The sequence below is a fragment of the Cervus canadensis genome, chromosome 29 (genome assembly GCF_019320065.1).
Source record: "Cervus canadensis isolate Bull #8, Minnesota chromosome 29, ASM1932006v1, whole genome shotgun sequence".
NCBI classification, from domain to species: Eukaryota; Metazoa; Chordata; class Mammalia; order Artiodactyla; family Cervidae; genus Cervus; species Cervus canadensis.
In genome coordinates, this window is record NC_057414.1 from 34,753,222 (window position 1) to 34,777,076 (window position 23,855).

At 43.8% G+C, this 23,855-nt stretch overlaps 1 protein-coding gene across 2 annotated transcripts; it reads left to right on the plus strand.

The window, feature by feature from the left end:
• Window positions 1-647: 647 nt before the first annotated feature.
• Window positions 648-20,030, plus strand: MS4A8 (membrane spanning 4-domains A8). 2 transcript variants are annotated; one of them, XM_043452489.1, is made up of 7 exons: window positions 648-805; window positions 1,172-1,394; window positions 3,655-3,777; window positions 9,360-9,419; window positions 11,397-11,534; window positions 19,307-19,420; window positions 19,597-20,030. In XM_043452489.1, exons 2-7 carry the CDS (start codon window positions 1,176-1,178, stop codon window positions 19,696-19,698), a joined length of 756 nt encoding a protein of 251 aa, XP_043308424.1. In that variant the 5' UTR covers window positions 648-805; window positions 1,172-1,175; the 3' UTR covers window positions 19,699-20,030. The 2 variants fall into 2 exon arrangements, with proteins under 2 accessions (XP_043308424.1, XP_043308425.1); XM_043452490.1 differs by having other exon boundaries at window positions 650-805; window positions 1,175-1,394.
• Window positions 20,031-23,855: the final 3,825 nt, after the last annotated feature.

Consider the following 23,855-nt stretch of genomic DNA (forward strand, 5'->3'; position numbering starts at 1 on the left):
ATAATGTTCTTACATTGACCATTTTACCAAATTCTAGCCATCTTATCAGTTTCATCTGTTCACTCAGCAAGCATTTTCTTAGTGCCTATTACCTGTCAGTAGGAATACAAAGGTGAGTGTGTCATGGACTATTCCATCACAATCCTCAAAGTACAACAGTTTTTGTACACTTTGCCTGTGTAATTCACATGATGTTCATCATGGATGCACCAATATGCCTGCCCACTCTTGGGCATTTTCTGCTTTTCTATAGACTCTGAACTTTATGACTTAAGTTCATTGCAATTCTTATTTTATAGGCTCTGGCTCCCTTTTTCTCATGCAGTTCATTGATTTCAAATTCCACTTGTTGTTTGATGTCTTTCTTAATCTCTTCAAATCTAGTGAATCAGTTTCTCCTTCATTCTCCGGCGAGAGTCTCTCCTTTCTGTACTGGGTTATTTACATCGCTCTGTCTTGCGTTACAGTCGAGAAGTGACCACTGCACACCCAGCTCCTTCCTGTGCCTCCCAGGGCACCACGCACAACTCTTCCTTCTCCGGTAAATACTTTCCCAGCTGAATTGCAATTAGGTGGCTTCTTGACCAAATCAGGAAGTAAATATGGGTGGGGAAGCTGAGCTCTGCGTAACTGGTTAACCAAGTCTGTATCTGGGAGGAAAGCAGAGTGGACTTTGGATCTTTTTAAACACATCCCCAAACCCAACCCAGTGTGTCCACTCTCTAAGGAAAAAGAAGCCACCTACAGCAAAGAACTGGGAATAGACAGACAGAAGTGAGAGAGACTTCGCCGCTGGCAGAGCAAAGTGAGTACCCTTGATCTAATAGTTTCTGTGGATAACTGAGGGGCGGTGATAAGGTTTGCTGCCAAATGAGATTTGAATGAACCTGGGGGTGGGGTGGAGCATGTGGCAGGGTTTATGGTACCAGCTTTTGGGGGTCTGCTCCAAAAAAGAGTAGAAAAAGAAAAGAAAATTTTAAACCAGACCAGAATTCACAAGTAACCTGTGTGTGTGTTTATATATATATATGTATATATATATATTCTTTTTCATATATATATATTCTTTTTCAGATTCTTTTTCATTATAGGCTATTACAAGACATTGAGTATAGTTCCCTGTGCTATACAGTAGGTCCTTGTTATTTATTTTATTGCACTTGTTTTTCAGCAGCATGAATCCAACGACTTCAGCAGGTCCCACGGCCAACTCTGTGTTTGTGGTGACACCCCCAAATGGGTATACGGTGTTCCCTGGGGGCATGTCTCAGGTGCCCCTATATCCAAACTGCCAGTCCCAAGTCCATGTAATTCACGGGAACCCAGCTGGTCTGTGGCCATCTGTGAGTCAGCAACCCACGGAGAGAACCCTAAAAGAAGGCAAAACCTTAGGGGTAAGTGAAACTTCACTCTTCAGGGAGGGGTGGGGGGATCGCATGGCTGAAGCTGGAGGAGGGGGGAGTTTTGGAAATACGGACACTCCAAATCCAATAGGTGGGGTTGGAGCTGACCTGGCCTCGCCAAACTCAGATCTATGAGAAAGCTCAGCTGGGCAGCATCACTAGGGCCTCTGTTCAGGACCTTGTATTTTTTGACTCAGGCATTTTAGGAAAGAGGAAGAAAAGCAATGGGGGAAAAAAAGCAGTAAGCTGACACCTGTGTTGATCCATGTGGCTTCTGGAAGAAAGTGGGTTCAGCAGACCATGAGGTGAAATCTAAAAGAGCTTGAATGGAATATCTGCCCAAGAAGGAAAAAAGCACATTAGAGAACTAACAAACTAAGGGAGCCCAACAACTTTCCCCCTAAGAGGTTGTCCTGGGTAGTTCAAGGAGAGGCCCATTTCATTGCAGTGTCTGGATTCTGATCCAGACTGTCTGGAGCTCAAATCCTAGCCCCACCCCCATTCACTGTCCAAGGGATGTCAATAAATATAATCTGTAGGCCAATTTGTATCTGCCACATTTACAAAATACCCAATCATTCCATTTCTGAGACTTAGTCCTCCAGGTATACCTGCACATGCAAGAAATGTGACATGTATGAGCTTACCCATGGCCACACAGCTGGTGATCACAAAAGAATGGAAACAACCAAAATATCCATCAACATAATCCTGGTTAAAGCCATGTATTGTAACTCCAAAGAGTGAAATGTAGTGAAGCTTTAAAAAGAACAAGTAAGCTTTTAGTGCAACAATGTGAACATAACCCCAAGATGTGACATTAATGGGAAAAAAAACAGAGACAGACATTGCATATAATTTGTTATTGTGCAAATTTAAGGAAATAATATATTCATATCTGCTGCCATGTTTGTCATCTATATACCATTAGACATATGTACGGTATTTGTGAGAACATACCCTACATGAGTTTCCAAGGGCTGCCATCGCAAAGTGCCATAAACTGGGTGGCTTCAAGCAACAGAATTTTATTCTCACAGTTCTGGAGGCCAAACACAATCAAACTGTCCTCAGGGCCATGCTTTCTCTGAAGGATAGGTCCTTCAGAGGAGGAACCACTAGGGAAGGGTCTGTTCCAGGCCTCTCTCCTAGTAGTACTTCCTTGATTTGTGGCAATAACTTCAATCCTGACAGCCCTGACAGCCATGGCGTTTTCCTGTGTTCATGAATGTCTCTCCACATGGCATTCTCTTTCAAAGGACAGCAGTCAGGGACTTCCCTGGTGGTCCAGCGGTTGGTGCTCAGCACTTCCACTGCAAGGGGTATGGGTTTAATAGCCAAGGAACTAAGATCCTGCATGTCACATGGCATGGCCAAAAAATTTAAAAAGGACAGCAGTCATATAAGATTAAGGGTTTCCTAGGTGGTGCTGTTGTAAAGAATCTGCCTGCCAATGCAGAAAATGCAGGAGATGCAATTTTGACCCATGGATCGGGAAGATCCCCTGGAGAAGTAAATGTAAACTTACTCCAGTATTCTTGCCTGGAAAATCCCATGGACAGAGGAGCCTGGGGGCTACAGTCTATGGGGTCACAAAGAGTCAGACACGACTAAGCACACACGCACATATAGGATTAGGGGTTCAGCCTACTCCAGCACACCTTACATGACCTAGTTTTATCTGCAGCGACAGTATTTCCAAACAAAGCTATAATCTGAGGTGCTGGGGATCAGAATGTCAGCACACGAATTTGATGTAGGAGAGGCAGACACAATTCAATCCGTAACAATATCCTAAAGACATAAGTGATGAGCATGAAGATTTATCTACAAAGATGTTCATCACAGTGTGATTTATAATATGAAAAAAATAAACAGTCTAACCCATACAACCTCTCTGCTCCGATGATTCCATGGAATATCCACACGACAGAATCTGGGCAGCCCTCAAAAAAACATAAGTTTGAAGGATATTTAATTTCACGGGGACATGTTCGTGATGAAATGTTCAATCTATAGAGACATTGTGAATTACCCATGTATGTATCTGAAAAGAATAATGGAACTTTATCCAGCAAAATGTAAACCATTGTTTTCTGTGAGTGAGGGGGAATGGTGGGCAGTTTTTATTTCAATTTTATATTTTTCCATATTATGTTTTGGACCAGGGAAACAAACGATTTATTAAAATAAAAAGGGGGCAGAATCCAGACTCAGAAACAAAGGCTTCCATTTGTGGCTCTCCTGACAGGCCATCCAGATCCTGATTGGCCTGGTTCACCTTGGCCTCGGTTCCGTCATGGCGACTGTCCTCATAGGGAGCTACACTGCTGTCTCGTTCTACGGAGGCTTTCCCTTCTGGGGAGGCATCTGGGTGAGTAATACGAGTCACCTCGCAACCAAGTTCTCAGAAAGTGCCAGCACACTCTGGGCCACCTTGTCAACTTGTGCCCTGCAGTTTCCCAGCCAAAGGGGCAGGCTGGATGGAAACCCAGCTCAGGTCTTGTTCACCAAGCGAACTACTTTGCTTGGGCTGCCCTGACGAGTACCACTGATTGGGTGACCTACAACACAGAAATGTGGTATCTCACAGTTCTAGAGGGCAGAGATCTGAGATCAAAGTGCCAGTAGGTTTGGTTTCTTCTTAGGCCTCTCACCTTGGCTAGCAAACAACTGTCTCTTCCCCTGAGTCTTTGCATGGTTGTGTGTGGGGGTGTGTGTGTGTATACCCTAATGAAAATGTGTGTGTGCATGTGTGTATACCCTAATGAAAATGTGTGTGTGCATGTGTGTATACCCTAATGAAAATGTGTGTGTGCATGTGTGTATACCCTAATGAAAATGTGTGTGTGTGTGTGTGTGTGTATACCCTAATGAAAATGTGTGTGTGTGTGTATACCCTAATGAAAATGTGTGGGTGTGGGTGTGTGTATATACCCTAATGAAAATGTGTGGGGGTGTGTGTGTGTATATACCCTAATGAAAATGTGTGTGTGTGTATACCCTAATGAAAATGTGTGTGTGTGTGTGTGTTTGTGTATACCCTAATGAAAATGTGTGTGTGTGTATACCTTAATGAAAGGCTGCTGCTACAAGCTGAGCTGTGAACAACGCTGGAATTTTTGACCTCCGAAGAAGAGGAATTTGATCTGGGGCGAGTGACAAGGCTTGATTGCTCAGAGCTTTTTGTGTAATAAAGTTTTATTAAAGTATAAAAGAGATAGAGAAAGCTTCTGACATAGACATCAGAAGGGGACAGAAAGAGTACCCCCTTGTTAGTTTTTAGCAAGGAATTATATACCTATTAGCAAGCTACTAATTAGTGAAAGGGAATACCTCAAAACTGAGAGAGTTGCCCCAGGCCCCTCACCCACAACATGTATGTTGAGATAGTACAAGGTGAGTCATCCCCGGCCATAAAACAATTGACATGAATCTCGAAGAAAGGCAGATTTCCAAGCAAATACATAGTTCATTAACATAGCTTAAGGAAGAGATTTCCATGAGAAAAACACATTGGTTAGCTCAAGGTTTGAGGAAAGTTAAGCTCAGACAGAAGCAGGTGTCACCATGACAACACAGGATTAGAAGTGAAAAGAAAAGAAATGTCTGCCACTTGTACTTTTATTTCCTCCTGCTTCTTGGGGACCTCTGGCCTCCATACCAAGGCCATTAACACTCTCACTAATCTCCTCGTTTCATAAGAACCTAAGTTATATTGGTTTAGGTCCAAGTCCAACACTGATGATCCCCTTTAACTTTAGTCAGCTCTTTTTTAAGTCAAATTTTATGGTTGTTGTTTGGTTGATTTTTTCAATTATTTATTTGTTTATTTGGCTGTGCTGCAACTTAGTTGCAGTACCCAGGCTCAGTAGTTGTGTGCATGGGCTTAGTTGCCCTGTGGCAGGTGGGATCTTAGTTCCCTGACCACGTATCGAACCCACATCCCTTGCGTTGCAAGGCAGATTCCTAACCACTGGACCACCATGAAAGTCCCCCTTAATCATCTATTTAAAGCCCCTGTCTCCAAAGAGAGTCATATTCAGAGGTACTATAGGTTAGGGCTTCAGAAGATATATTCTGAGGGGTCATAATTCATTCATAACACCAAGGGTTACAAGACAATGCAAGACAGCATTCACTCAGAAAGGCCACTTTCCTAATCCACCCACCCCAGAGGACAGGGAACATTTTTCTAGTTTATCAACCCAGAGGAACTACTGTTTTCTAATTCCCACAAAAGCATCCATGTTTAAAAAAATACATTGGGAACAGCCCTCAAGTGTTCAATGTAGACCCACAGCCTGAACCCCAGGAGAAAAGCATTTCCACCCGTGCTCAAGGGTCAGTAAGCCACTAAAAAAATGCGGACTCAGTTTAGAGTCCACGGAAGGGCTTCTGAGTTCCCATTCTGGTAAAATACTTAGGGTGTGTTTTCTGTCAAAGTCCATAGCTTTCATCAGATTCTCAGAATGATTTGTGACTCCCTAGAAGGTTATTTAACTTATATGCAGAGTACATCATGAGAAACGCTGGGCTGGATGAAGCACAAGCTGGAATCAAGATTGCCAGAAGAAATATCAATAACCTCAGGTATGCAGATGACACCACCCTGATGGAAGAAAGTGAAGAAGAACTAAAGAGCCTCTTGATGAAAATGAAAGAGGAGAGTGAAAAACCTGGCTTAAAACTCAACATTCAAAAAACAAAGATCATGGCATCTGGTCCCAACACTTCATGGCAAATAGATGGGAAAAGAGTGGAAACAGTGACAGACTTTATTTTCTTGGGCTCCAAAATCACTGCAGATGGTGACTGCAGCCATGAAATTAAACGACGCTTGCTCCTTGGAAGAAAAGTTATGACCAACCTAGACAGCATATTAAAAAGCAGAGACATTACTTTCCCAACAAAGGTCCATCTAGTCAAAGCTTTGGTTTTTCCAGTCATCATGTATGGATGTAAGTTGGACTATAAAGAAAGCTGAGCACTGACAAATTGATGCTTTTGAACTGTGGTGTTGGAGAAGACTCTTGAGAGTCCCTTGGACTGCAAGGAAATCCAACCAGTCCATCCTAAAGGAAATCAGTCCTGAATACTCATTGGATGCTGAAGCTGAAACCCCAATCCTTTGGCTACCTGATGCGAAAAACTAACTCATTTGAAAAGACTCTGATGCTGGGAAAAATTGAAGGCAGGAGGAGAAGGGGACGACAGAGGATGAGATGGTTGGATGGCATCACCGACTCAATGGACACGAGTTTGGGTAAACTCCGGGAGTTGATGATGGACAGGGAAGCCTGGCGTGCTGCAGTCCATGGGGTCGCAAAGAGTCGGACACAAATGAGCGACTGAACTGAACTGAGAAGGAGTACAAGTCCTTTCTCTTCTCCAAGGCATTGTCTTTAAGATTGTTTTGCATTCTCCCTAGTATCCTCCTCCTACACACACACACACACACACACACACATGCACACACTCACGCACACACGTGCGTACATACACACTCCTTCTTCCCCCTCCACCCACCAGTCTCCTTTTCCTCCCTGCTGTTAATACAGTCTGTCCCTCAACTCACATACCTGTCTATGACTCAAATGCAACTTTTCTGACAAACAACAAAATTCCAGAGTAACCTAGATGTCAGCCAAAGTCACCTTATCCCGTGAGATTTAAATAAAATAGCCTGGGGCTTCCCTGGTGACCCAGGGATAAAAAATCCGCCTGTCAATGCAGGAAATAAGCCAGGTCTAAGATCCTACAAGCCTCGGAGCTGCTGAGCCCATGCACCACAGTTATTGAGCCTGTGCTCTAGAGCCGGGGAACCACAGCTTCTAAAGCTTACGAGCCCTAGAGCCCGTGCTCTGCAACAAGAGAAGCTACTGCAATGAGAAGCCTGTGCACCCCAACTAGAGAGTAATCCCCACTCTTCGCAACTAGAGAAAGGCTAGCACAGCAATGAAGACCCAGTACAGTCAAATATAAAATGAATAAATAAATGAAATTAAAGGGAACAGGCCTCAAAAATTTAAGGACTACTATAATAAATTTCACAATAAATAAATAAATAAAATAGAACAGCCTAGAGTTAGCCCCCACCCTCATTCCCACACAATATCTGCAAAATGGCAGGGTTTATGCTCTAGGGAATGTCTTTCTTTGGGTCACTGCTCCCTCTCTCTTTCTCTGGCTCCCATCTGTCCTCTCCTGAGATTCTGGTCTTCTCTCTGCTCTACACAGACCTAACTTGGGACCAACCCCTCTTCCTGCCCCCAAGCACTCACAGGGCACCTGTTCTGTATCACTAACTTTAATGGAGTTCGGGGCAGCAGAAAGGACTAACAAGCCAGACAAAGAACACCCTGCTATTGAGCGTTAGCCTCCACTGAGTATTAAGTGCCCAGTGGCCGCCCTGACATTTCAAATGCCTCACTGGCCATCTCCTCTTCTGCCAGGATGCTCAGTGACCTTCAGCCCTCCTCGGTTTTTCTGCAGTTTTGTTCTTAGCTGCCTTCTTGACTCCAGGACTGTCTTTCTATTTCTTAAAGCTCACTAATGCCCTCTTCTAAAACAAAGGCCCGTCTCCCTTGGCATCTCAAAAGGGCCAGCAGGAACATCAGAAATCCAGCCTTTTGTTCCTTATCTTCTTCATCAATTCTCTATAAACAGAAGGCTGTACAATTGAAATTCGTTTTTACACTTCTAGGAAATATGGAATTCCCCTTAGAAGGCATAAGCCACTCGAGGCAGTCTTCATTGTAAATCACCATTTACACTCCCAGGCACTTGCATCCTCCCTGACTGGGAGCAGGTAGAGAGTGGGGGTTAATACCATGGGATCCGGAGTCAACTCCTTGAATCTGACTCTCAACTCTGCTACTTTCTGGGTGGTCTTGAATGCATTATTTTAAATCTCTAAGCCACAGGACTTCCCTGGCGGTCCAGTGGTTAAGAATCCTCACTTCCACTTCAGGGGTGCAGCGGGTTCAATCCACGGTTGAGGAACTAAGATCCTGCATGCTGCACAGTGTGGCAAAAAATAAAAAGCAGGATGTAAATAAATAAATCTCTAAACCTCAGTCTACCATCTATAAAATGGGAATATTAATAGTGCCCGATGGGACATGATGCAGTTAAATAAGGTAAAATTATAAGAAACGCTTCATGTAGTGCTCAGCAAAGCTTTTCCTCAACAGTGGCTGATGCCCTTTCAGACCACTGTTGCTGCCATCTTGGGCAAATGATGGTAGGTAATCTCACCAGCCGCTGTGCCTACAGAATACCAGTGCTGGGATAAATGCACTCAATCTACCTTGCAATTCTCATATTGGACGTTCAGTTTTGTAGACATGTGACACTTTTCTGAGTCACTAAAAGGTACTCACCTAGGTGTGCAGACAGGCAAGGACTAAGGTTGGGTTAAAACATCTCAAAGCAGTACAGCTGGTAGCCTTTCCTCCTCCCCGTCCTGAGCTCCTGTGCCCAGCTGAATTCTGAGATGTGGGTGGGAAACCAACAAGATATGCATGTTGAGAAAGAAAAAGAAAGAAACAACATTTACTCTTTATAGGATCTACTATGTGCAAGATACGCTAAATGCCAGATAAGGGGCATAAACTTTCCAGTGACAATGACACTTAGGAAGACATGTAATTTTCCTCTTTTTCAAATGAGGAAATAAATATTTCAGAAATGAATAATTTACCCACGATCACATGAGATTCAAGCCAGAATTTACAACCAGTCTGCTGGATCCCAATTCACTGTCCTGTGATGTGGTGCAAGACAGGCCCTCATTCATCCATTCATTCATTCTTTCCCCTCATGTTGAGCTGGGGTCTCAGCAGAGGAACATAGTGTGTGTGAGACAATATGTGTGTAAATAGAATCGTGGGAGCCTGAAGACGGGGGCCCTAACCCCTGGCCTCTTTCTAAACCACCTCTCCTCCGTGCCAGTTTATCATTTCAGGATCCCTCTCGGTGTTGGCAGAAAAGCAGTCACGATCTTCTTGTCTGGTAAGTCACATCCTGGGACTGTCTCTCCCAGCTGGGGGCCTATAGGAAAGACACACCAGGGGGAAAAGAAGATTAATTCCTCCCTCATTCACGCACCTACTCACAACCAGACATGGGACTCTGACACATTGTTGTTCAGTCACTCAGTCATGTCTGACTCTTTGTGACCCCCATGGTTTGCAGCATGCCAGGCTTCCCTGTCCTTCACCATCTCCCTGAGTTTGCTCAGACTCATGTACGTTGAGTTGATGATGCCATCCAACCATCTCATCCTCTGTTGCCCCCTTCTCCTCCTGCCCTCAATCTTTCCCAGATCAGCGTCTTTTCCAATGAGTCAGCTCTTTGGCCAAAGTACTGGAGTTTCAGCTTCAGTATCAGTCCTTCCAATGAATATTAAGTGTTGATTTTCTTTAGGATTGACAAGTTTGATCTCCTTGCTGTCCAAGGGACTCTCAAGAGTCTTCTTCAGCCCCACAGTTCAAAAGCATCAATTCTTCTGACACTTGCTCACAGATAATCACAGGGCCACATGAACCTTGCCAGAGTTCCAAAAAGGAAAATGTCTACAGGACTTAGGGGAGGGAAGGGCAACATAGCCACATTAGTTAGGGCATCAGAGAGTGGAGAGAAAGAATAGCTTCCCAAGGACACTCTTACAGGAGGAGGCACAGAGTTCCCAGGGGCCCAGGGCTCCCCAACAGCTGAGCAGCACACAGATCAGGCCCCCATTTCTTCAGGACAGCCAAGGAGGCTCAGGCACCTGCCCCTCTAAGGAATCCAGCCAAAGGAGCTCTGTAAATCAGCATGGACAAGGCTTCATGGTCCCCTAGCAGTATGCCCAGAAAGTACCCTGGTTCCTCTCACAAGCAGGTTATCTAGCCTAAGAAGCTTCAAGATAGCCAGGTCCCTACACCAGAGGAAATCTATTTTAAAATCTCCAAAGGAAAGCTCAAAATTATGGGCATGTCTATTTACACCTGGGCTTCCCTAAGTGGCTCAGCAGTAAAGAATTTGCCTATCAAAGCAGAAGACATGGGTTCGATTCCTGGGTCAGGAAGATCCCCTGGAGAAGGAAATGGCAACTCACTCCGGTATTCTTGCCTGGGAATTCCCATGGACAGAGGAGCCTGGGGGGCTACAGTCCATGGAGTCACAAAGAGTCAGACATGACTGAGGCGACTAAACAACAACTTTCTGCATGTGGCCCAGAATCATGGGCCACTGGAGCCTGTCACATTCCAAGACATCAGAGGTTGATCCTCCTGCCCATCTCCTATGGGATAAAAGGATGGAGTGTTTCCCAAAGATTATTCTTGGGGACGCTTGTCCGATGACATACTCTGTGAAGGTGCGTAGGTAAACTTGGAGAGCTTTCTATTTATTAGCCCCCCCCCACCCCCACTGAAGATCCATAATCCTTGTTAAAGGCTCTTATAAGTCCTGCAGCAAAGACCTGTTTAACTTTGTTTAACTTAACTTTGTTTCAAAGTTAATTTAGCCCCCAAACTTTCTGTTTAAAAAATTAAATTAAAAAAAAATTTTTTAATATTTATTTACTTTTGGTTTCCCCGGGTCTTTGTTACCTTACAAGGGCTTTTCCCCTAGTTGCAGTGAGTGAGGGCTACTCTCCAGTTGCAGTGTGAGGGCTTCTCACTGCAGCGGCTTCTCTTGTTGCAGAGCACTGGGCTCTAGGCTCACAGGCTTCAGCAGTTGCGGTGCATGGGCTTCGTTGCTCTGCGGCATGTGGGATCTTCCCAGACCAGGGATGGAACCCATATCTCTTGCATTGGCAGGTGAATTCTTTTACCACTGAGCCACCAGGGAAACCCCAGCCACACTCCTTTCTGCACAAAACACTGCCTTGTTTGCTGCAGAACTGATTCTGGGAAATCCTGTTAAGAAATACTTGCTGAGTCGCTGCTCATCTCAGTTACAATTGTTTTCCTCTCCCACTCTGACCCTTTGTATCTTTTTCAGCTGAATAGCAGCGTGGGCTTCAACATCGTCAGTGCAATCTTCTCCATGGTTGGACTCACACTCTTCATCGTAGATTTAATTATCATGGCTCCCTACGCCTACCCTGACTATAATCCTCACTATTCCACCTGGGGCCGGGTGAGTATCCCTCCTGACCAGTGTTCCCCTGGGTTCCGCCCTAACTGGGTTTAGAAATTGTTGGAAAGGGCCTGACATGTGTGTTTTTGAAATATGGTTTTCCCAGGGTATATGCCCAATAGTGGGATTGCTGGGTCTTATGGTTGTTCTATTTTTACTTTTTTAAGGACCCTCCATACCTATTTATATTCCTACCAACAGTGTGAAAGGATTCCCTTTTCTCCATACCCTCTCTAGCATTTATTTGTGGATTTTTTGATGATGGTCATTCTGAATGGTGGGAGGTGATACCTGATGGTAGTTTTGATTTGCATTTCTCTAATAATTAATGATGTTGAACATCTTTTCAAGTGCTTCTTGACCATCTGTGTGTCTTCTTTGGAGAAATGTCTATTTAGGTCTTCTGCCCATTTTTTGATTGGGTTGTTCATTTTTTTATTGAGTTGCATGAGCTGTTTGTATGTTCCGGAAATTAATCCTTTGACCATTGCTTCACTTGCAAATATTTTCTCCCATTCTGAAGGTTGTCTTTTTGGCTTATTTACAGTTTCCTTTGCTATGCAAACTTTTCAAGTTTAATTAGGTCCCATTTGTTTATTTTTGTTTTTATTTTCATTCCTCTAGGAGGTGGGTCAATAAAGATCTTGCTGTAATTTACATCAAAAAGTGTTTTTCCTATGCTTTCCTCTAAAAGCTTTATAGTGTCCAGTTTTACATTTAGGCCTTTAATCCATTTTGAGTTTATTTTTGTGTATGGTGTTAGGTAGTGTTCTAATCTCATTCTTTTACATGCAGCTATCCGGTTTTCCGAGCACCACTTATTGAAGAGACTCTCTTGTCTCCATTTTGTGTTCTTGCTTCTTTTGTGATAGATTAGGTGACCATAGGTATGTAGGTTTATCTCTGGGCTTTCTGTCCTATACCATTGATGTTTATTTCTGTTTTATGTGCCAGTATCATACTGTCTTGATTACTGTAGCTTTGTATAGTCTGAAGTCAAGGAGCCTGATTCCTTCAGCTCTGTTTAAAAAGACACATGTATCCCAATGTTCATTGTAGTACTGTTTATAATAGCCAGGACATGAAAACAAACTAAGTGTCCACTGAGAGATGAATGAATAAAGAAGACATGGTACATTTATACAATAGAATGTTACTCAGCCATAAAAAGAATGAAACTGAGTCATTTGTAGAGATATGGATGGACCTAGAGTCTGTCATACAGAGTAAAGTAAGTCAGAAAGAGAAAAATGCATATCATATATTAACACATATGTGTGGAATCTAGAAAAATGGTACATATCAGTCTAGTTCCCAGGGCAGGCATACAGACACAGATGTAGAGAACGGATGTGTGGGCACTGGGCAGGAAAAGAAGGGTGTGATGAATTAAGAGACCAGTTTGCTATAAATACACTGGACTTCCCGGTAGCAATACACTACTATAAAATAGTTAGCTAGTGGGAACCTGTGCTATAGCAGAGAGCTCAGTTCAGTGTTCTGTGATGAGCTAGATGGGTGAGGTGTGGGGGGAGGGATGCCCAAGAAGGAGGAGATATGTGTATGTTTATAGCTGATTCACTTTGTGGTACAGCAGAAGCTAACACAACATTGTAAAGCAATTATATTCCAATAAAAAAAAGAAGAAAAGGCCCAACAACCAAACTTCTCCAAGTGCGGTAAGAATGGCAACAGAGTTTAAAGTCCCTGATCATTCTTAGTTTCTACTTTTGTAAAACAGTATCTGCCACATGACACTGTTAGGAAATTTTTTAATTTATAATTTCATTTATGTCACTATACATTTAATGCATATGTACCTGCCAACCTGCCTCCTCTCACTTTGTTGCCTTCCTCCCCATCACTAGGGACAAGGAGTCAGCAAAGATTTTCTGTAAAGGGTGAGAGAGTAAATATCTAAGTCTTTGCAGGCCATCTGGTCTCTGTTGCAACTACTCCCCCCTATCTTGTAGTGGGAGCACAGCCACAGAAAATACAGAAACAAATGAGCTTGACTATGTGCTGATAAAACTTTATTGACAAAAATAGGCAACAGACAGGATGTAACCATAATTTGCCAACCTGTGCTCTATATCAGTGCCATCCAATAGAAATAGAACATGAGCCATGTATATGATTCTGAATTTTCCAGTCATCATCCTGGAAGGGGGTGAATAAATGGAATTAATTTTATTAATATGTTTTATTTAACCCAATAGGTTCAAATGTCATTTCATCATGTAATTCGAGTAGAAAATTATCTGATATTTCATATTTGAGATATGAAGTCTTTGGTTTTTTAAAAAATTTATTTATTTTAATTGGAGGCTACTCACTTTACAGTATTGTAGTGGTTTTGCCATACACAGACATGACTCAGCCATGGGTGTACATGTGTTCCCCATCCTGAGCCCCCCTCCCACCTCCCTCCCTATCCCATCCCTCTGGGTCGTCCCAGTGCACCAGCCCTGAGCACCCTGTCTCCTGCAGTGAACTTGGACTAGCAGTGTGTTTCACATATGATAATATACATATTTCAGGTGTTTGAAATCCAGGGTGTATTTTGCACTTGCGGCCTAGCCACATCTCAAGTGTTCAACAGCCACACAGGGCTCGTGGCTGCTGGATACAAGAAACCAGCTATAGATGAGTCTCGTGTAAATTCAACCTCTCCATCTGTACAGCAAGGTTCATCTCCTCCCCCTGCCCATGGCCTTTCTTCTATATCAACCATTCTCCCCTCTGACTGGAGCTTTCCCATCAGCATATGAACATGCTTTTGTTCCCTCCATTGTAAAAAAAACCAACCAACCTTCTCTTGGGCCAGATACCACCCTGTTTCTTCGGTCCTCTTTGCAGAAAAATCCTAAAAAGATTTGTCTGCCCTCACTCTCTCCCACTCTCTCTCCTCTTACATTTGCACTTGAGCCCACTCTAATCAGACTTTCTGCTTCACTTCTCCAAAAACTTCCTATGTCCCCAGTCAGCACTCCTCTGTGATGGACGTCTCATGGTGTCCAGGCTGCTCCCTGCAGCTGGTCTTCCTCCTCTCTCTCTCCTCCCTTTCCTTTGCTGGTTCTGCTCTTCCCCGTCTCCTAGGCTGTCCTTGGTCCTCTTTTTTCCCACCGCTTGCACTGCCTTGGCAATCTCATCTGCTGGTAACCACAAACACCTTCTCCAGAGTAAAGAGCACCAACCCAAATCTCTCTCTCAAACTCCAGTCTCTTGTGATCAACTATCCACAAAACATCTTGAAATGAACATATCCATCATCTCCAGATTTTACTTCCCAAACCTTCCCTTGGATTTCCTTATCCTGGTTGATGACAACTGCATCATTCCAGTCACTCAAGATAAACCTTGGAGTAATCATTGACCCTCTCTTTTTCTCATGCATCCCTGCCAATTCCTCAGGGAATCCTGTTGGCTCTACCTTTAAAATGCATCCAGCATCCAACCATTTTCACCAGTTCCTCCAGTTCCTCTCTGGTCAGAGTCACCATCACCTCTTAGCTTCCTAATGATACCAACTAGGGCCCTTGGCCTTCCCCAATCAATTGAAATTGACTAGAAGTCAGACAAGAAACTCAAGCAAGGTTTTATAGGGGCCCCTGTTGCAGCAGAGAGTGAGTGAGGACAAACAACAGGTTCCCCTGCTTCCTCACTACCCAGGAGGTGGGGGGACGGTGTGAGCTTGTTCCTTGCATAGGGTGAGGGTAGGACTTCCCAGGTGGCTCAGTGGTAAAGAACCCACCTGCCAGTGTAGGAGATGTGGGTTCCATCCCTTGTTCGGGAGGATGCCCCAGAGAAGGAAATGCAACCCACTCCAGTATTCTTGCCTGGAAAATCTCACAAACAGAGAAGCTTAGTGGGCTATAGTCCATGGAATCGCGAGAGAGTCAGACATGAGTTAGTGATTAAATAACAACAGGAGTGTGTCCAGGGGTTGGGCCAGAGGGGTGGCTTTGGTGTTTTGCCCACCCCCAGGTGGTGTTGTGTGCCTTGGACATGGGCAGTGTGCTGCTTTTGCTCCTAACACCCTGGTTTTGCTCCAGGCTCTTCAGAAGTGGCAGTTGGGTTTTTTGGTTTCTTTGTATCTTTTGTCCATAATTTTGCCCCAACTGAACACGCACACAGTTATTTTTAGTCCCATATAGTTTCTTTGTATTTTGTTGTTCAAGAAGAGGTGCGTCCAGGTACAAGCATTGCAGCATTGCTGCAGAGGGTCCCAGGTCCCAGCCTGTTTCACTAACCACTCTCCCTGCTCCTCCCTTGTCTCCTTACAGCTGTAAGGACAGCAACTAGAGTGAGAGTGAGCCTTTCTGAGATGTAACATCACATCCCTTCTCTGCTCAAAACCTGCCACTGCTCCCACTTTACTCACACACCCCCCCAAAAAAGCCAACATCCTTACAGGAGCCTAAAGATGCTGGCCTCGTGGCCCCTGACCCCACTCTCTGGCTCTGCCCCACTTGAACCACACTAACTTCCTTGATGTTTCCACAAACCAGGCATGTTTCCATCTTCAGGCTTGGGAAGGTCCCTCAGATATCCTGCCAGCCCACTCTGTCCTTCAGGCTGTTTCTTAGTAACCACCTTCTCAAAGAGACCCACCTGAATGACAGAACCACTGCACTTAAAAGCATTACCTACACTATCCCAGGATCCTTCTCCCCCACATCCCCAATTTACTTCCCAGTATGTTGGGGTCCTTTAATGGACCGGAACCTGAAGGTCTGGAGTCGACAAAAAGAAAGTGAAAGAGAGCTGGAGGGAGGGAGAGAGAGAGAGAGAGAAAGAAAGACACGGGGACCCAAGCTCTGATGGAGCAAGGGTATTTTATTAGCAGAAATGCAGGCTTATGTATTTTTAGTAGATGATTACTCAGCTATTACACAGGATGAAATTTTATCAATAGTCACAGTATGGATAGTCTAACACATACAAGGTCACTGATGCAGAGAAGAGTCACTGAAGGGAGTTACTGAAAGGAATCCAAGCAGATACCATTTCTCATGAGATCAGTCCGTAGAGCTGCATGCAGCTCTACTCATTCCCAGAATAGGAACTGATAAGGAACAGAGGATTTATGAGAAATAGAAAACAGCATTCAGGAATCCTCCTGTTAAATGTTCCCTGACACCAGTAGCCTTAACCATCATCTGACGAACTCTGCAGTTTACTTGTCCGTTATATTTCATGCTTACTAACTGTCTCCTCCCACCAGAATATAAGCTTCAAAAGGGCAGGGTCATTTTTCTGTTTCATTCACTGTCCTGTCTCAAATACCCAGGCCCATGTCTGAAACATGATTGACAGCTCATACCCATTTGTCAAATGAATACATAAATGTGCCTGGCATGACCTATACTCGGTAAATAGAAACATTAATTGTTATTTGTTTTGATCAGAAGTCCTTCCCAAGACTTTTGTCTCCAAGATTTGTGAGAAAAGCCTCGCCCCAGAGAACCTATTGACCATGTCCATGTCTTTTATCAAAAGTACCTTGAGTTTCTCCCCTTCTGGAAACACTTCATGGCTCCCAGTTGCTTTAGGATTAAAGTCTAAATTCCTCGGCCAGGTATTTATTGCTGCCCAGAGACCTGGCTCCAACTCTATGTGCCTTGCCGCTCACTTCCCTTCCAATACCTTGCTCCCCCTGACATCCAGCTCCTCCCATCTCCCCCACCCCACCCCACCCCCATCCCCATCCTCCCCACAACCCCCCACCCAGAAAGCTGGGCACTGGAGAAGGTTTGCATCTTTTCCTGCTAGGAAATAGGAGGCATGGGGTGCTCATTGTAAGAAATGAGGAGGCAGGTGCAGGTTGAAGAGCTGAGGGAGGAGGGGTGGGTGGGAGGGAAAGAGGGTCAGAAAAGACTAAACCATGCAGCACTGCCAACACCCTGGAGTGGAGGCTGCAGAAACTTTAAGTCAGAAAACTTGGCTTCTAATCTTGGTTCTGCCCATATCAGATCTCAGAAAGAGAACTCCTCCTATCCCAGCTGCCCACCCCACTCTCAGACCTCAGGCCTGGCATCTGAACAAGAAGAGCTGGACTTCATCTGATCTTTGTAAATGATGACCCAAGGGATGGGGTGCTCCAGGAGCTCAACAAGCATGAATTAATGCCCATCAAATGAGGCATGTCTAAACTCTGTGTGTGTGTGCGCTCAGTAGCTCAGTCATGTCCAGCTCTTTGTGACTCCATGAACTGTAGCCCACCAGGCTCCTATCTCCATGAGATTTCCCAGGCAAGAATACCGGAGTGGGTTGCCATTTCCTACACCTGGGGAATCTTCCCAACCCAGGGGTCAAACACGTCTCTTGTGTCTCCTTCATTGGCAGGCATTGGCAGATTCTTTACCACTGAACCACCTGGTAAATCCATCTGAGCTGCTTGAAGGACCCCTTTTCCATGAAGGGTTTTCTTTGTAAAAGAATTGTGTTAAAAACAAGTTTAGAAAGGGCCAGAGTCATTTGAAAACACTCTTCCTTCCTGAAGCTCTGTGATTCTTTGACTAAGACCTCATCATCCCACCTTTCCATTTGTTTGGACCACCCTCTTCTACCCCCACCCTCTCTAACTCACGTAGGGTGAATTCCACCTCTCTTTCCCTCACTCATTTATAGCTCTTACTCTGTCTGATGTGGATTGTAATTATCCACATCCGTATCTGTCTCCCTCACTCAACTGTGCTTCTTGGGTTTCTTCTCTGAGCCCCTTGTACCAAATAGATATTTAGTAAATACTTGCTAAATTGAGAGGGAGGCAAAGGAAAGGAGGAAAGATGGGGCCTCTCCAAAAGGGAGAATTCTCTGAGCAGCTGACTCTCACCTATGTCATTTTAAAATTATAATCAATAACATATATTTGGTACCTACTACCATGTACTGTACACTTTTACTTTCATATTTAGTATTTCATGTGATTGGAATCCATATGGCAATTGGGGTCTTTCAGCCCTGTTCTTTAAGATGAAAACAGATTCTACTCAAACTCTCTCCTCAGGCACAGTGGGAGACCCCATTCTCCTGGGTAATCTTGGAGAATAGCAAGAAGGGGGCTTGGATTTCTCCAGGTCCTTAGGTGAGATCTATTTTTGCTGAACTAGTTCAAATTTGGAGGCCTTTCACTCACTCTTTTTTCCCAAGCCTAAGACAGCCCCAATTACTTCCCTCTACAAAATGGCACTGTCACAAGCCAAGAGAATGACTTCAGTAGCTGACTTTCTCTAAAGGTTCAGAGAGATGGTAGAGGTTTACATCAGAGCCTAGGAAACTACTGATTCCTGAAGATTAGCTATTCCTGTTTTGTGAAATGTCATCTTCTCATGAGATGCCTTTTTCTGAAGCTGCCACCTTCCCACCACCTTGCTCAGTCCCATCTTTCTCCTCCACCCATGCTACTTCTCTCTGTGGCTTGTCCATACTCCCAAATTTCTGTTCACTTCCTACACAGGACAGTTCCACTGTTTCACTGTCTGACTCCAGACCATACCCTCAGGTCCCTGATATCTGAAGCAAGGTGTCAAGGGGTTTCCCTAGACAGTGACTATCCTCTCTTTTAGGACAGCATTGCTAGTAAGTGTTAAGATAAAATTTCTTTCACAAACACACTTGGCCTTCACAAAAACCCAGTGAGGTGTTTTCCCCACTAAGCTGAGATGAGGTTAGAGGACTTCATCAAAGCCATAGAGATAGCCACTGCAGAGTCAGAGCTCAGACTCCCAGACTTGCACTCAGGTCCTCCCGGTCCATTCTGGTTCCAGGTCCCTGGAACGGCCATTTCTGGTTTGCTGCTCATCTTCTGCCTCCTGGAGGTGTGCATTGCAAGTGCATCTGCCCACTTTGGCTGCCAGCTGACCTGCTACCAAACCAACAACGTGAGTCCCAGAGGCTCCTCGGAGGATGGGAAGAGGTCCCAAAGAGGGTGGAGATTAGAGGGCTCATCCTACTCCCTTCCTGCCCAGGAGCAGGAGGGCTCCCTTGGTACCTAAAGGTATGCCCAGTCCTTCTTGCTTCATCACTGGTACACTTCCTGTTTGCCTGTGTTTTCCAGGTGAGCATGGTGATCCCAAATGTCTACGTGACAAACCCAGCGGTCATCCCAGAACCAGAGAACTCGCCACCAAATTATTCTGAGGTCCAGGGTGACAAATAAGCAAAGCCAAATGTTCTAGAAGCATTTTTCACTGGAACCCAAAAGAATACCTCCTCTGTCTGGGCTCCTGAAACCAGATTATTCCTTCCCTGACAATCTAAAGGAAACATCTCTCCAGTGGCATGAGTTCCTGGACTTCATTCCATTCAGCCTGGTAGATTGTGCTGTTCTTCTTTCAAAGAGTAGACAGAAATTTAAAATGGATTTTAATAAGAAGAGTTCCTCCCTAGGGCATCCATGCATGGGTGCCTTTGTGCCACACATGTCTAGATAACCTAACCTTCATTCTTTCCATTATTGATTCATTTAATAAAAATGCACTGAGGCTTTGATATGTTTAAGACTCTAGTCACAGCAAAAGGAGGGTGAACACTGGGGAACACAACTGCCCTTGACCTCAAGGAAATTCTGGCCTCAGAAGAGAGGACAATATACAGGCAATTTTCTCTGACTTGGAGAAGAAATGTGGGGATATGTAGCGAGAGAACAGACAGGGATCTGATTTAGTCTGGCAGTGAATCAAAACGGAATGTGGAAAGCATTGATTGCAGCAACATGTATGGACCTAAAAATGACCATACTAAGTGAAGAAGTCGAACAGAGAAAGACAAATATCATATATAACTCATATGTGGAATATAATTTTAAAAATTGATACAAATGAATTTGTTTACAAAACAGAAACAGACTTACAGATATCAAGAACAAACTTTTGGTAACCAAAGGAGAAACGTGGCACGGAGAGATAAATCAGGAGCTTGGGATGAACATTCACACACTACTACATATAAACAGATAACCAGCAAGGACCTACTGTATAACACAGGGAACTCTACTCAATATTCTGTGATAACCTATATGAGAAAAGAATCTGTAAAAAGAATGAATATGTGTATATGTATAACTGATTCACTTTGCTATATATCCAAAACTAACACAACATTGTACATTAGCTATACTCCAAAAAATTTTTTTAATTAAAAAAAATAAAAAGAATGAGGAAAGCAGAGAACAAGGCAAGTTGAGGAAGCAACATTTTTAGTGCAATAAGAAAGCCGACTGTGTTGGGAAGATCTTTCCAAAGAGTGAGTTATCCACTAAAATGATCAATCCCTTTTCTTTGCTGTTATAACCGATGCAATACAGCTCAAGAGTCAACACTGTCTTATGATAGCTTACAAAGTTATGAGGCTAGTACATCTTTATGTGTAAAAGGACAGGGAGTAAATCCTGTATGAAATGGCTGTAAATTCATAACTTCTAGATGCACACATTAGTTTAAATACTGTTATCCACAATGGCTTCCAAAAGTTTCGATGCCGATGGGTTAGAACAATTGTCCCTAAAGATCAGGTGTTCTCAAACATCTCCCTGGTGTCAGGGAGCAGAGGAAGAGGGGGAAATTAAGGACAATACAAAGGTTTCTGCCTCAAGTAACTGGGTGAATAGCAATTTACTGAGATGGAAAAGGCTAGAGGAATAAAAGGTTTCAGGAGAAAAGCCAAGATTTCAGTAATATAACCCTCAAGAACTTATAAGAACATCGCATTTCAGAAAGTGAAAGTGTTAGTCACTGAATCATGTCTTGACTCTTTGCAACCCCATAGACTGTAACCCACCAGGCTCCTCTGTCCATGGAATTCTTCAGGCAAGAATACTGGGGTGGGTAGCCATTCCCTTCTCCCAAGGATCTTCCTGACCCAGCATTTCAGTGGTGGCCCCAAATTTAAAGAGAAGTTCTACCTGATGCTTGAATATCCCCTATAATTACCCCTATATTTACAGCATCACCCAGGAGCCTGTTAGACATGCAAATTCTTTGGCTCTACCCCAGACCTACTTAATTAGGAACATGGCAATCTGTGTTTTAACAAGCCTGCCAGGCAATTCTGATGCCCACTCAAAATTTGAGAACCTCTTTTCAACAGTATCTTCGAATATTCCTTCTAATCTTGAGCACCTTGTATGGTGGTATATATTATGATGGTATCTCCAAAGGCAGCCAGCACCACCCTTAGACACCTCTTCCGAGAAGCTCTTCTAAAGAGTGAACTATGTCTAAGTGGAAATCCAGATAAGACATTCCCCAAGCTCTCACCTGGGAGACAAAATGATGACCCTTCCCCTTTAGGGCTGAACAATCAGAGATTAAATAAGATTCAGTCCCACCTATCTATTTCCAATCAAAGCTATTGAAAAGCCCAGGTCCCTTACCTTCCCCTCGATACTTCTGCCCTCTTTCTAGCCAGGCCACAGATAAGTACACTTTAACATGTTGTAAAATTAACTCAGGAAACAGGAGTCATCAGAAAGAGGCTAGACAGATACAGAGGACAATGAAGGCAGGAACAGCAAGATCAGACTTTGCCCAGGAAAGAGGCCAATAAAACCCTATAAAGGACTAATCCCTGGGCCAGTCCATCGGCTGGCAGAAGTCATTTTGCCATCAGGAAATACTCCCCAACTTCCACTATTGAATAGCACCCAGGGATATAGATGCTCAGTAATATCTGTTGAATGGACTCAATCTTCTGAAAAAAAGAAGGAATTAATGTTTATTGAGTCAATATCTACTAAGTTATTCTTCTCAATGCTTTTTAACCTCCATTATTTCATTTCCTAATCAAATGATACAGAGTGGCATTATTAGATACATTTTAAGAACAAGAAATCTGAAAATCTGGGTCTCAGAAAGGGTAATTTGCTCAAGTCTATTGCTCAAAATTCTCTAAGTCAGGCTTCAGCAATACGTGAACCGAGAACTTCCAGATGTTCAAGCTGATTTTAGAAAAGGCAGAGGAACCAGAGATCAAATTACCAACATCTACTGTATCATTAAAAACGCAAGAGTTCCAGAAAAACATCTATTTTTGCTTTATTGACTATGCCAAAGCCTTTGACTGTGTGGATCACAATAAACTGTGGAAAATTCTGAAAGAGATGGGCATACCAAACCACCTGACCTGCCTCTTGAGAAATCTATACGCAGGTCAGGAAGCAACAATTAGAACTGGACATGGCACAACAGACTGGTTCCAAATAGGAAAAGGAGTATGTCAAGGCTGTATATTGTCACCCTGCTTATTTAACTTATATGCAGAGTACATCATGAGAAACCTGGGCTGGATGAAGCACAAGCTGGAATCAAGATTGCCGGGAGAAATACCAATAACCTCAGATATGCAGATGACACCACCCTTATGGCAGAAAGTGAAGAAGAACTAAAGAGCCTCTTGATGAAAGCGAAAGAGGAGAGTGAAAAAGTTGGCTTAAAGCTCAACATTCAGAAAACTAAGACCATGGCATCTGGTCCCATCACTTCATGGGAAATAGATGGGGAAACAGTAGCTGACTATTTTTTTTGGGTTCCAAAATCACTGCATATGGTGACTGCAGCCATGAAATTAAAAGATGCTTGCTCCTTGGAAGAAAAGTTATGACCAACCTAGACAGCATATTAAAAAGGAGAGACATTACTTTGCCAACAAAGGTCTGTCTCGTCAAGGCTATGGTTTTTCCAGTGGTTATGTATGGATGTGAGAGTTGGACTATAAAGCTGAGCATTGAAGAACTGATGCTTTTGAACTGTGGTGTTGGAGAAGACTCTTTAGAGTCCCTTGGACTGCAAGGAGATCCAACCAGTCCATCCTAAAGGAGATCAGTCCTTGGTGTTCATTGGAAGGACTGATGTTGAAGCTGAAACTCCAATACTTTGGCCACCTGATGGGAAGAGCTGACTCATTAGAAAAGACCCTGATGCTGGGAAAGATTGAGGGCAGGAGGAGAAGGGGACAACAGAGGATGAGATGGTTAGATTGCATCACCAACTCAATGGACGTGAGTTTGGGTAAACTCTGGGAGTTGGTGATGGACAAGGAGGCGTGGCGTGCTGTGGTCCATGGGGTCTTGAAGAGTTGGACATTACTGAGTGAATGAACTGATTGTTACTCAGTCACCAAGTCAGGTCCAACTCTTTTGCAACCCCATGGACTGCAGTACACCAGGCTTCCCTGTCCCTCACCGTCTTCCAGAGTTTGCCTAAGGTCATGTCCATTTCATTGGTGATGCTGTCCAACCATCGCATCCTCTGTTACCCTCTTTTCCTTCTACCTTCAATCTTTCCCAGCATCAGGGTCTTTTCCAATGAGTTGGCTGTT

Coding starts and splice junctions, on each gene's coding strand:
- MS4A8 (XM_043452489.1), top strand. CDS start 1,176: ATGAATCCAACGACTTCAGCAGGTCCCACGGCCAACTCTGTGTTTGTG. Junction 3,778..9,359: donor CCTTCTGGGGAGGCATCTGG/GTGAGTAATACG, acceptor CCTCCGTGCCAG/TTTATCATTTCAGGATCCCT. Junction 19,421..19,596: donor CCTGCTACCAAACCAACAAC/GTGAGTCCCAGA, acceptor TGTGTTTTCCAG/GTGAGCATGGTGATCCCAAA.